The sequence below is a fragment of the Colobus angolensis genome, unplaced genomic scaffold, assembly GCF_000951035.1.
Source record: "Colobus angolensis palliatus isolate OR3802 unplaced genomic scaffold, Cang.pa_1.0 Scaffold8, whole genome shotgun sequence".
NCBI lineage: Eukaryota > Metazoa > Chordata > Mammalia > Primates > Cercopithecidae > Colobus > Colobus angolensis.
In genome coordinates this window covers 11433202-11447576 of record NW_012121820.1, presented here as the reverse complement: position 1 = coordinate 11447576, position 14375 = coordinate 11433202, and the positions used below count along the sequence as shown (strand labels likewise).

The following is a 14375-nucleotide window of genomic DNA, read 5'->3' as shown; positions in this document are numbered from 1 at the left end:
TGGAACTGTCAGAGACCTTTGAACCAGAGCAACTCCATCTTGAATAAGGGCTGGGTAAAATAAGGCTGAGACCTACCGGGCTGTATTCCCAGGAGGTTAGGCATTCTAAGTCACAGGAAGAAACAGGAGGTCAGCATGAGACACAGGTCATGAAGACCTTGTTGATAAACCAGTTTGCAGTAAAGAAGCCAGCCAAATCCCACCAAAAGCAAGATGGTGACAAGAGTGACTGCTGGTCATTCTCCTGCTCATTATATGCGAATTATAATGCATTAGCATGCTAAAAGCCACTTCTACCAGCACCACGACAGTTTACAAGTGCTATGACAACATCAGGAAGTTAGCCTATATGTTCTGAAAGTGGGAGGGACTCTCAGTTCTGGGAATTGCCCACCCCTTTCCCAGAAAACTCATGAATAATCCACCCCCCCTTCTTTTTTTTAGCATATCATTAAGAAATAACCACAAAAATGGCCAACCAGCAGCTCATATTGCTGCTCTGTCTATGGAGGAGCCATTATTTTATTCCTTAACTTTCCTAATAAACTTGCTGTGGACTCGCCTAGAATTCTTTCTTGCACAAGAACCGAGAATCCTGTCTTGGGGTCTGGATCTGGACCCCTTTCCAGTAACAAAATCATGTATGAGAAGTTAAACTAAAAGGAATACAGCCTGGAGCGAGTCAAGGCAGTCAACAGCTAGGACACAGACACAAGTCCTAAAGTCCTCCAAAGTTAGGAAGGTGTGTGCTTCCATGTGGAGTTCACTGGACAAATTGGTACATGCCAGGTAAGGATGCCCCAACCTTCTCCCCCCTCAGAAGAGGAGCCTCTGGAAAGTAGCCAAAAGAAAAAAGAACAAACAGTACAACTGTAATGCTATGAGATACTTTAATATACATTGTCTAATTTACTCTCTCCTGATTTCTTTTGAGGAAGATCATTAATCATATTCTCCATCTTGAGCTGTTAAGTAAACTGTTCAAGTTCACATAGCTGAGAGCAGCCAAAATTCAAAGCCAAGTCTGTCTGATGCTCAACTTTCAGTTCTTTCCACTCTATCATGCCACAGAAAACCCATCCATGTGCAACCATTTCTTTAACAGTGGTTGGACGCAACTGAATATAATTTCTTCCAATTCATTCAGAGACACAGAATTTTCCCTAACCTAGCTCTACCTAGATAATCCCAGCTATTATAACGTGATTATACTGCAAGCATTGTGACCGGTTCAACATAGCATCTGGTTTCCAACTGCTCTCAAGAGGCAATTGAGTTCAAGAACTGGAGGAGGAAGTAGGAGAGAGAGAACAATCACCCTGCTACTTCCCACTTCTCTTATTTAGCTTAGCATTTGGCAGAGGCATCATCCAGGTTAAATGTACCCCTATATGATGAAAAGGATACGACAAGAAAAGACTTTTATCCTCTGCATAAATAGAACATGCATAACAGCATTGCCCAACAAAAGGTGGCTTCTGATGGATATTTGCATGAGTTTGCCACACTTATTTTGCATCCAACCGTTAATTATGGTCCTTTCAACTTCACAATTATGGCTAATGGTGGTGAGGATGCAGAGAACAGTAGATTCAGCAGACCTCATTCTGGGAAGAGTGTGAAAGAAACAATGTGAAACTGCACCCACCCGCTGTTTACAACTGAGACAGCTACCCTGGGTACCATTTGGAGGATTTGGAGGAAATCAAGGCTGCCCAGGAAGCCTGGAGCTTGGGAAATGAGACATCTGGGGAAAAAAAAATCTTACTCTGATGGAGAAAAAAGTCCTTTAGGACTATTCTGTCTATGATGAAAATGGTTCAAACCACATCTCTCATTCTACACTGAATGGAAATTCAGATTGTACTGACACCTACTTGGTGCTTTTCATTATTCAAGATCCTTTTCTTATTTAATCCTCAAAAAGACTGTGCGAAGTATATATTACTATTTCAAAGTGAGGAAACAGACTCACAACAAGAAACAGTTCATAGTCTCATTCTTTCATTAATCCACTGAATGATTATTAGGTGTTTATTATGTGTTAAATATTATACTCAGCATGTAGGATATAGCAGTCAAAAAACCAAAAAAACCCAAACAAACCAACCACAATTCATCACTCTTGGAGCTCTCAGCATGCTGTTGGAGGCATGCAGTACCCAACAACATGTGCAAATAAAAATACATATCTAGTGTAATATAGAAAAATAGTGGGTTAACGTATGAGTGAGTGCTGGTGGGTGGTTCCCAGGTAATATGGTTGGACTGTTCTCTGGAGATGTGAGATTGAAACTCAGGTCTGAAAAATGAGAAGAAACCAGTTCTGCAAACAATGAAGAAAAGAGAGATGGAGGTAAAATGCACCCTGAATTAAGGCCCCAAAGTGAAAACATGTTGGAATGTTTGAGAAATAATGTCTTAGGAAAGGTTCAAGACAAGAGGCTTAGGTAAAATCTAGCAGGCAAGTCTGAACCATATCTGAAGAACAGTGATAGGTTGTAGGCAACTGTTTTTGAGAACTTGGAGGGGAAAAGGAGCCTAACAGAGAAAAGGGTGAGTAGCATGAAGGATACCCAGAAATTACACCATGTGAAAAATAAAAGAAGTAATAGCATGTTAATTATCAATGAGAAATAACTTGAATGGCCAGAGGAAGATAGTTGGTACTGTCTTATTTTCTCTGAAAGGCTAACACAGGAAAGAAAGTTTTGATTTGTTCAAATCAATACAAGTGGCTACAAGGGGACAGTCAAGGAGACAGAATTTGGCTTTATATGGGAAAAAAAGTTTTAATAATTTTACCTGCTCCACAAAGGAATTAACTCCCTTTCACTCCAGCAATTTGCACTGATCAAGCTGAAGCAATATAATGTGTTGCTAAGGATGCTTTATTGGAGATATTTGTTTTGGCTTCTGGTCTAGACTAGATGACACTTCAAAGTCCATCCTACTCTATGATGCTATAGTTCTATAATATTGCTGTATCCAGAACAAATGGTTACAACATGGTCTAATTCATAAGAGACAGGTGTTGTGAATTAGGCACCAAAGACAGTGTGCCAGGACAAATGGGACTACTCTTATTATCTGTAAGAAAGCATCCATGGGTAAATGTGAGATTACTAATTGGAACAAAATTCCCAACGCAAGTGCCTGTGAACAACTCATGCTTCTTGAAAATGCCTGCAAGAACTCTGAGCACCATGTCTTATAATGCACGCCACACTAGAACTCTGCATGGTATTCACATGGCTGGATTAAAATACTCCACATTCACAGATCAACAAAGAGTCTACAAAATGTCTTTATCCTCATGCTAATAACAGTAAACATTTAATGACTGACTTTCACATTCCTAATGTGAAACCTAAGGATTCATTATTTGATACATTATTTCACTTATTTATTTTTGTTCTTTCCCCCACTAAAATGAAAACAATGAGATCAGGGATCTTTGCTTGACTCACTGCTGCATTCTCAGCACTCAGAAAAAAGCCTTTTTTGACATATTGCATGTACTTGACAGATGTTTCCTTAATTAATCCATCATATCTAATTATTTTAGTAGTTTGCTGAAAGTCACACAGCTACTAGGGTTTTGTACCCAGGCAGTTTGATAGTAAAGGTTGAATTCATAGCCACTCTGTTAAGCTGACAAACCATCCTTAATATCCATAGAACAAAGATGTCCAGACCTCAGAATTCTCCTACCCTGCTGTGACTAAAACTTGCAGGTAGAGTAGGGAGCAATAAAATTTGTTCACAGTAAATTATTCCACCTGGCTCACAACCATCCCGCAACAAATGCCCATGACTGCTTTCCTTTCACTTGAGTTTAATATAACTCTAGCTCATCCTTTGTCTTTAATCTTTTAGTGATACAAATATGTGATACAAATATGGGTAATTCTTTTAGTGATACAAATATGTGATACAAATATCAGTAATTCTTTTAGTGATACAAATATGGGTAATTCTGATTTTTTTTTTGACCTAAGCTGTTTTTTTTTTTTCTTTCACAATGGAACAAAATAACACTTTCCCCTCCCCACCCATATCAAATCTAGTGCTTTCATCTTCTGGCTTTTTTTTATAGTTCTGATTTTCACGTTTACTTATAGTTTTCTTAATTTTCTTCATTTTTCTTTGTTGACTGTTGTATCTCAACTTTTTAGGTATAGATTGGAGAGCTGACTTTGTTTAAAAGAGCTATACTTTTTAATGTTCTCAGTATCAGAAATAAAACAGTAATTATCTATTCCCTCTTGTCTAACATGAGAAAATGAGCAGATTTTCATTTACATTCATCCATCTTCCAACTTTGTCTCAGTTTTTATTGACAAAATAGTGAATTATAGATCCAGATAGATTAGAACTGTTAATTTTTTACATTATGCATCTTTGCCTTAAATAGTTACGTTTTACATTAACCTTCCATTTTGTAACACATTTAGAGCCATTACTGAGCATTAATGCTATGTTTAATTAGTTTTATGCTCACTGTGGGTCTTCTTATTACACATTTCTCAATTCTTGATTTCTTTATTTTGACCCATTGCTCAGTCAATTGCTCTGTGATTTATTAGGAGCAGGGAACGTGGGAGCCACTGGATACTAAGAATGTCTTTCTGAGATATTTGCACAAGAACAACTTGGCTGATAAGGAATTTGTGGATTATAACACTTTCTCCTCAAAAATCCTCCAGGCTTAACATCATTGTCTGCTGCTCTTTATGATATGGAAAAATCTGAGAGGGACCAGGCAGAGATTTGTTAGACTAAGAATGGCTGTTCTGCTTCAATGACCCTTTCACCCAACTCTTTTCAGTAAAATTTAATACTAAAGACAGTCATTTGAAACAGTGTGTAGTTCTTCCTTTGCCAGAAAAATACAGCCTTCTGAGTGCCCAGCTCCCACTACTCTTCCCCGCTCTGTTCCTATGAGGTCAGCTGCACCTGCAAGACACGTGGCATAAGAACTCATCCAATTCCATTCCTGCCTGCGTTTCGTTACTGGGAATCTTAGTTCCAAAGCAAGCGTACATACGCATGGTGTGGAATAGAAGGCACAGGTAATTAAATGGCCTTGTTCATCTCCGAAGCAGTGCCAAAACTGCTTCCTAGATGAGGCAGTTTCAGAGTGAGATACTTTTTTTTTCTCTATGGCAAATCCCTGTGTCTTGAAGAGGGAGGTCTCTGATAGGATGTTTGGGGAGCAAACTGTCAGAGGCATTTGAACCTGAGCAACTCCATCTTAAATAGGACCTAAGGAAAATGAGGCTGAGACCTACTGGACTGCATTCCCAGATGGTTAAGGCATTCTAACTCACAGGATGAGCTGGGAAGTCAGTACAAGATACAGGCCATAAAGACCTTGCTGATAAAAACAGCTTGCAGTAAAGAAGCTTGCCAAAACTATAGATAAAAACAGTTGATAAAAACAGTTTGCAGTAAAAAACCCACCCAAACTAAGATGGCCATGAGAGTGACCTCTGGTAGACCTCACTGCTACACTCCCACCACCATCAGGACAGTTTACAAATGCCATGGCAATGTCAGGAAGTTACCCTATATGGTCTAAAAAGGGGAGGCATGAATAATCCACCCCTTGTTTAGCATACCAAGGAATAGCCATAAAAATGGACAACCAGCAGCCCTCAGGGATGCTCTATGAAGTAGCCATTCTTTTGCTCCTTTACTTTCATAATAAACTTGCTTTCATTTTACTGTATGGACTTGCCCTGAATTCTTTCTCACATGAGATCCAAGAACCCTCTCTGGGAGTCTGGATCAGGACCCTTTTCCTGTAACAAAACCTCTGTGGTTGGCACAGGGCCAACCACTCTTATGGTGGGGACATCCTTTCTGACATGCATTTGCTAGTTTCCTGGGTTCTATAGGCATGCTCTATTTTTAGGTTTTTTGAGTATCTTAGTGGGAAGAATAAAGTAAAACTACTTCTTTCCCTCCTCATCATGGAAACTCAACCGCATCTTTTGATACGTGCCAAGAGCAGGGAAGGCCACACCTTCTTAGAGGGTTGTGCTGAACTGATACACTGGCCAGCGTGGAATGCCGAGAACTGAGAACAAGAGGAGCCCCAGATGCTTCTGCCAATTTTTATGTCTTCCCGCTCAATACATCAGAGTGCTTCATGCAGTGGGAAGACCAGATGGACAGGTGGAAGGCAGTCTGGCAGCTTCTCTTTGTAGTCTTATGCTCTCTGTGAGGAGTGTTGCTTGAACCAGTAATAAATGCAGAACTGAAATACCACAGTGGAATTTAAATGGGTATGTGGACATTCTAAATGTTAATTAGATCCTCAATCCAGGTTTCTCACCAAGCACTGACTGCCATTGACAGATTAAACTCTCCATCTTGGCCACCCAGAGCCTGCACAGGCTGTTCCCACACACTTCACCAAATCTTGCTTCTGTCTCAGGCTTCCCTTCTCCAGCAAGCTTCTCAGTTCTCCATGTTATACAATGCATAACGAGGCACGTGACAGACTCCCTTACATTTCTATAAGCTCTTAGAGGGCACATACCACATAACCTCAATATGAACTGAAGGGTTTAGCATTTGTCAGTGTTTGTTAGATGTTTGTTAAAAGAAATATGACCATATTGAGGCCAGGTGCGGTGGCTCACGCCTGTAATCCCAACACTTTGGGAGCCTGAGGTGGGTGGAACATGAGGTCAGGAGATCAAGACCATCCTGGCTAACATGGTAAAACCCTGTCTTACCAAAAATACAAAAAAAATAGCCGGGTGTGGTGGTGGGCACCTGTAGTCCCAGCTACACGGGAGGCTGAGGCAGGAGAATGGTGTGAACCCAGGAGGCAGAGCTTGCAGTGAGCCAAGATCACGCCACTGCACTCCAGCCTGCCAGCCTAGGCGACACAGTGAGACTCTGTCTCAAAAAAAAAAAAAAAAAAAAAAAAAAGAAAGAAAGAAAAGAAAAGAAATATGACCACTTGGATGGAAAATACAAGCTTGTGTAATAAAAGAGGTTAAAGATACTTAGCTTGCAGAAAAGACAATCATATGGGCATGTTTGTATAGAGAAGAAAAGGGTATTAGAAAAGATCTTATGTAACTGAAAGACTATAAACCAAGAAGGTGGTTGCATTGGTTTTGTAGGATGCTATGAGTGTGAATCAACAACAATGGGTAGAAACTTCAATAGGAAATATTTCAGTAAGTACACTAAAAAGCCTCCTTAGAGACACAGCCCACTCACTCCCTACTCCAGAAAACACTAAAGCTACCTCAGAGTTCTCTGTCATTTGTGGTATTCAAGAATAAGCACTAATGCCAGTTAACCGGTGTTGCAGTATGGATAGAACCATTGTTTTGTGTGTGTTTGGGATTGTTGAATGACCTTTGATATCCTTTCTAGCCCTGTGATTTTCTGATATTATGACTGGCGCCAATCCTTGACCAAAGAAATATTTGACACAAAAATGATTACCTTGTCTTTGGAGAAACACTATTTTCTAATGTGACCAATGGCAATGACAAAGGGGGTATTAATCACTGATCAATTAAATCATGCTTAGTACATTCCTAGATAACAAATTGACAGATATTATTATTATATATGAAGAAACTAAGGCTCAGAGAGGTCATGTAATTTCCTCACGTAAAGCACCATCTCTATACTCTAATACAGGAGTGTGCAAAGGTTTTCTGTAAAAAGCCATATAATAAATATCTTAGGCTTTGTGGGGCATATAACCTGTGTTACAACCAACTTTACTGTTAAGCATCAAAACAGCCATAGACAGAATGTAAATGAACAGGCATAGCTGTATTTTTTTTTTTTTTAATTTAAAGGCATGAGGTTGGATTTGGCCTAGGGGCCTTAGTTTTTCAGCCTCCACCTAGAGTCCTGCTGACTTATCATATGAGAATGAGAAAATGAAAATAAGATAAGGAATGGCCTCCATGTGGCCATACTTACTCCATTGGCTTTGCTGAGTGCCTGGAAGTAGATGCTGTAGCTTTTCAGGGGAGAGAGAGGAGGGTTCCAGTAGCCATTGTATGTCTTATTGTCACCCACCGTAAATGGCTGGGTGACAGGCAGGTTGGCAGGCTTCAACTCAGCAGCAAAGTAGTGTAGAGAATCGAGGCTGGAGGCATTCCGATAGCTCACAGGCACCGAAAAGCACTCAATAATGTCAGCTGCCCTCCGTGACTTCTGTGGTCGTTCCTCCTTGACAACCAGCTGATAAACACTGGACCGGAAAGAAGGGACACAGATGGATGAGCAACTCTCTGGAAGAATGAGCTTGTTAGCTCTAATGCTGTCAACCCAACTTCTCCTGTATGGAAACACTGCTTCTGTCTACAACAAAACTTTTGTCCTGAGCATCAGATTTTCAAACCTACCACGTTGTAGAACTTTACCTCCACTTAGCTGTCTCAAAGCCAGCTCACACTGGACACATCTAAAACTCAACTCAGCCCCAACCCTGACAAACCTGTCTGCTCCTCCTTTTGCATTTCTTTTCTTAGTAAATGGTAGTACCATCTGACAAGTGGCCAGAACCTGAATCTAGGGCTCATCCTCAGTTCTTAACTCCTTAGTTCTCACTCCTTACCTTCATCAACAGTCTTACAGAAGTCTGTTGATTTGGCTTCTGTATGTTTGCATCTGCCCCACTTCTCTTCTTCTTCCACTGATAATGCCTTAGTTGGGCACTTTCCCACTTCTTACCCAGATTCAACTAGTCTCTTTGCCTCTAATGCACTTTATTTATTAATCAGTCATCCTAATCACATGGCTTCCTAATCATATAACTCTTCAAACACTTTCACAGGCCTTCCATTGTACAAATTATACAATCTAAACTCCTCATCTTGGCATTTGAAGCCCTCTGTGCCTGCCTTCTGTCTTCCATTTAGGCATTCTCATGGTGTTCCCATCTTCTAGCTACTCCAGATCCCATGCTATTGCACAGATATATTTTGGATCTCACCTCATGTATTACTGACTTATGCTTCCTCTACCTGCAATGCCCTGCATCCTGGCCACCTCTGGTTTCCTCCAAAGGGTGAGCATGTCTTTCACTTCCTCTATGAAGCCTGCCCAGATATGTCCAGTCTGGATCAATCACCTCCCTCTTTAGTTCCCCTAGAGCTCACCTAATCTCCATCTGCTTTGTTTTCCAATATCATGAGATGGGACTACTCTTGCGCTGGCTGGACCGTGACCTTTTACGAAGTAGGCATTGTGGTTTACTTATCACTGCATCATTCTCCACCCCTGCCCCACACTGCCCAGCAGGATGCCTGCCACCCAACAAGTGATCAATGAATGCTTGTTCAAATGAATTAAATTGGATTGAATTAAAACTGAAAGCAAACATGAAACCAAATCTGCCTGAATGCAGAAACCCTAATCAGATAAACAGTGATTGCCTTGAGTTCCTGTCTAGTGATCGCATATCGTTCCCTTCAACTTAGGAGGATGTAAGAAGATGCTAGCGTGTGAATAGAGATGACTGATCCTTTATTGAATATCAACTGACACCCAATGTTAGACTCTCTTTGTAAAAGTTATTTTAAGGTTTGTAAGTTGGATAACATTGTTCAATCTCTTTGAATGCCCCACAGTTTACATCTCTCTGGAATAAATGCTCTTCTTTTAGAAGAGGTTTATTGCACAGATCTCTGGGACTCATGATCTAAAACAAAAGATCGATTGCCCATGAGTGCCCACTGGAGACTTCTGTGAATTAATCAAGTGGTTGCAGTAGGGGGCCCCAAACCAATTATTTAAACAGGGCATAGTGAACCAGCACGTGGTTTACGAAGAATGAAATGTGTTGCAGGCTACCATCCTTCAATCAGACCATCCATCTAAAGACACTTGACTAAGCAATACAACTTGGGAGAAGACAGAGACACAGGACTATTTTATTAAGGAAAAAAGGCTATGGAGGACTGCTCTAAGAAAATGTGACACACTCAATATGGCAAGTTTTCTCTTGAATTTTCTTGAGTATGGGAATTTTCAGGCATGTGGAAAGGAAGGGTTGGGCATATGAGTATATGCCACACTTAGATGAGTGCAGGCAAAATAGCTCAATTACCATGCCTGTTGTATATACACATCTGAGTAAGAACCTGACAATTCAGAGTGCATGTGAGTGACATGTGAGTGGAGTGGATGTGGACAATCTCTCAAGGCATATACACTACATCTGAGGGTGTACCATTTCCAAGTGAGGATCTGTATTACCTGGGTGTCTAACTCCAAATGAGTGAATATAACATTTAGATGAATGGATGAAAGTGGCTAACCTGAGTGTTTAGACTTCTAAATAAGTGTGTGTAACATCTGAGAATGTTTTAACAACCCAAAGTGTGTGTGGGTATGTACCATCTATGCATGTTCATAATGCCTGTTGAAGTCAATAAATGTTTAAATTAAATTATGATTTCAGCAATCACTTCCTCCTCAACTCTGGGGTCCTTCTCAATTGTACAATTCCTATGTTTATCAGGACAGCTAAGCTCAAAGCAGTCACTGAAAAATAGCACAAGGACCTAATACCCAAACCTAGAGGTTGCAGGGCAGAAGTGGAGGGGTGTTTGTAACAGAGTTTTCAGGACCCGCAATGTTTTATAAATAACAATATATTCAGATAAATCTTAGAATCTGGCTTGAATGCTAATAGTAGCTTGACCAGTTGAGGGTCCATTACTCGTGGGACTCTGATCTGTGAAGGAAAGGGCAAACACAAGAGAGCTTCATGAAGCAGGCAATCTCTTGGGCTCTCCTGATGAAGCTAACAACAGCACCTAAGAACACTACATTGGATTTGGGAGCAGGCAACCAACGCAGCCCTCATATTCTCTTGAGCAGATTAGAAGGAACCAACAGCCTCATCCCCAGGACCAGGAGTTGGAAAGAGCTGGGAGTCCCTGCTTTCTTCTGAGGGCCAGCCTATCCCTAATCACCACTTGGATTGATCATATCTACATAACAAGGCCTTTATCTTGGTTTCTCAGATAGACTTCCCATTCTACCTTAAATCTTTCTGTCATCTTTCCCCTCTAAATTGAGACCACTCGAAACCTTGGGAGCTTCCCTGGGACTGAATCGCCCTCCGAGAATCACTTCCTATTGCCTCTGGCCCTCCTGTGATGGGATGGATCAAGAGGGACCACATGGCTGGCCTCATTTACTGTCCACGACTAGCAGAAGATTCCATAGTTATGGCCAAGCAAGAAGACGGGTTCTTACTGGGCTCTGAAAATTCAAATGCTGCCAAGATCTATTAGACAGAGCCATAATATCTCTGTGAGGGTCAGCCTGTATATCCCCATCAGCTATTTCTCCCCACCAATCTGATTACTGAAGATCCACTTGTCAATTCAACCAAGCTCAACAGCCAGATTACACATGAGGAGCTGAGGCCAAGAGGTCAAGTGATTGATGAGGGTCAAACTGCAGCAAAAGTAGAAACCCAGACTTTTCATTCATAGTTGAGTATCCTTTCTTTCTTTCTTTTTTTTTTTTTTTTTTTTTCTTTCACAATGGAACAAAATAACACTTTCCCCTCCCCACCCATATCAAATCTAGTGCTTTCATCTTCTGGCTTTTTTTTATAGTTCTGATTTTCACGTTTACTTATAGTTTTCTTAATTTTCTTCATTTTTCTTTGTTGACTGTTGTATCTCAACTTTTTAGGTATAGATTGGAGAGCTGACTTTGTTTAAAAGAGCTATACTTTTTAATGTTCTCAGTATCAGAAATAAAACAGTAATTATCTATTCCCTCTTGTCTAACATGAGAAAATGAGCAGATTTTCATTTACATTCATCCATCTTCCAACTTTGTCTCAGTTTTTATTGACAAAATAGTGAATTATAGATCCAGATAGATTAGAACTGTTAATTTTTTACATTATGCATCTTTGCCTTAAATAGTTACGTTTTACATTAACCTTCCATTTTGTAACACATTTAGAGCCATTACTGAGCATTAATGCTATGTTTAATTAGTTTTATGCTCACTGTGGGTCTTCTTATTACACATTTCTCAATTCTTGATTTCTTTATTTTGACCCATTGCTCAGTCAATTGCTCTGTGATTTATTAGGAGCAGGGAACGTGGGAGCCACTGGATACTAAGAATGTCTTTCTGAGATATTTGCACAAGAACAACTTGGCTGATAAGGAATTTGTGGATTATAACACTTTCTCCTCAAAAATCCTCCAGGCTTAACATCATTGTCTGCTGCTCTTTATGATATGGAAAAATCTGAGAGGGACCAGGCAGAGATTTGTTAGACTAAGAATGGCTGTTCTGCTTCAATGACCCTTTCACCCAACTCTTTTCAGTAAAATTTAATACTAAAGACAGTCATTTGAAACAGTGTGTAGTTCTTCCTTTGCCAGAAAAATACAGCCTTCTGAGTGCCCAGCTCCCACTACTCTTCCCCGCTCTGTTCCTATGAGGTCAGCTGCACCTGCAAGACACGTGGCATAAGAACTCATCCAATTCCATTCCTGCCTGCGTTTCGTTACTGGGAATCTTAGTTCCAAAGCAAGCGTACATACGCATGGTGTGGAATAGAAGGCACAGGTAATTAAATGGCCTTGTTCATCTCCGAAGCAGTGCCAAAACTGCTTCCTAGATGAGGCAGTTTCAGAGTGAGATACTTTTTTTTTCTCTATGGCAAATCCCTGTGTCTTGAAGAGGGAGGTCTCTGATAGGATGTTTGGGGAGCAAACTGTCAGAGGCATTTGAACCTGAGCAACTCCATCTTAAATAGGACCTAAGGAAAATGAGGCTGAGACCTACTGGACTGCATTCCCAGATGGTTAAGGCATTCTAACTCACAGGATGAGCTGGGAAGTCAGTACAAGATACAGGCCATAAAGACCTTGCTGATAAAAACAGCTTGCAGTAAAGAAGCTTGCCAAAACTATAGATAAAAACAGTTGATAAAAACAGTTTGCAGTAAAAAACCCACCCAAACTAAGATGGCCATGAGAGTGACCTCTGGTAGACCTCACTGCTACACTCCCACCACCATCAGGACAGTTTACAAATGCCATGGCAATGTCAGGAAGTTACCCTATATGGTCTAAAAAGGGGAGGCATGAATAATCCACCCCTTGTTTAGCATACCAAGGAATAGCCATAAAAATGGACAACCAGCAGCCCTCAGGGATGCTCTATGAAGTAGCCATTCTTTTGCTCCTTTACTTTCATAATAAACTTGCTTTCATTTTACTGTATGGACTTGCCCTGAATTCTTTCTCACATGAGATCCAAGAACCCTCTCTGGGAGTCTGGATCAGGACCCTTTTCCTGTAACAAAACCTCTGTGGTTGGCACAGGGCCAACCACTCTTATGGTGGGGACATCCTTTCTGACATGCATTTGCTAGTTTCCTGGGTTCTATAGGCATGCTCTATTTTTAGGTTTTTTGAGTATCTTAGTGGGAAGAATAAAGTAAAACTACTTCTTTCCCTCCTCATCATGGAAACTCAACCGCATCTTTTGATACGTGCCAAGAGCAGGGAAGGCCACACCTTCTTAGAGGGTTGTGCTGAACTGATACACTGGCCAGCGTGGAATGCCGAGAACTGAGAACAAGAGGAGCCCCAGATGCTTCTGCCAATTTTTATGTCTTCCCGCTCAATACATCAGAGTGCTTCATGCAGTGGGAAGACCAGATGGACAGGTGGAAGGCAGTCTGGCAGCTTCTCTTTGTAGTCTTATGCTCTCTGTGAGGAGTGTTGCTTGAACCAGTAATAAATGCAGAACTGAAATACCACAGTGGAATTTAAATGGGTATGTGGACATTCTAAATGTTAATTAGATCCTCAATCCAGGTTTCTCACCAAGCACTGACTGCCATTGACAGATTAAACTCTCCATCTTGGCCACCCAGAGCCTGCACAGGCTGTTCCCACACACTTCACCAAATCTTGCTTCTGTCTCAGGCTTCCCTTCTCCAGCAAGCTTCTCAGTTCTCCATGTTATACAATGCATAACGAGGCACGTGACAGACTCCCTTACATTTCTATAAGCTCTTAGAGGGCACATACCACATAACCTCAATATGAACTGAAGGGTTTAGCATTTGTCAGTGTTTGTTAGATGTTTGTTAAAAGAAATATGACCATATTGAGGCCAGGTGCGGTGGCTCACGCCTGTAATCCCAACACTTTGGGAGCCTGAGGTGGGTGGAACATGAGGTCAGGAGATCAAGACCATCCTGGCTAACATGGTAAAACCCTGTCTTACCAAAAATACAAAAAAAATAGCCGGGTGTGGTGGTGGGCACCTGTAGTCCCAGCTACACGGGAGGCTGAGGCAGGAGAATGGTGTGAACCCAGGAGGCA

At 41.0% G+C, this 14375-nt stretch overlaps 1 protein-coding gene across 1 annotated transcript in view; it reads right to left on the bottom strand.

The window, feature by feature from the left end:
- The window catches only part of PTPRT (protein tyrosine phosphatase, receptor type, T), a 714397-nt gene that overhangs the window by 234224 nt on the left and 465798 nt on the right, over positions 1–14375 (bottom strand). The window contains exon 8 of the mRNA XM_011929203.1: positions 7969–8137. Coding sequence (XP_011784593.1) covers positions 7969–8137 — 169 coding nt within the window. The remainder of the gene's footprint in view (positions 1–7968; positions 8138–14375) is intronic.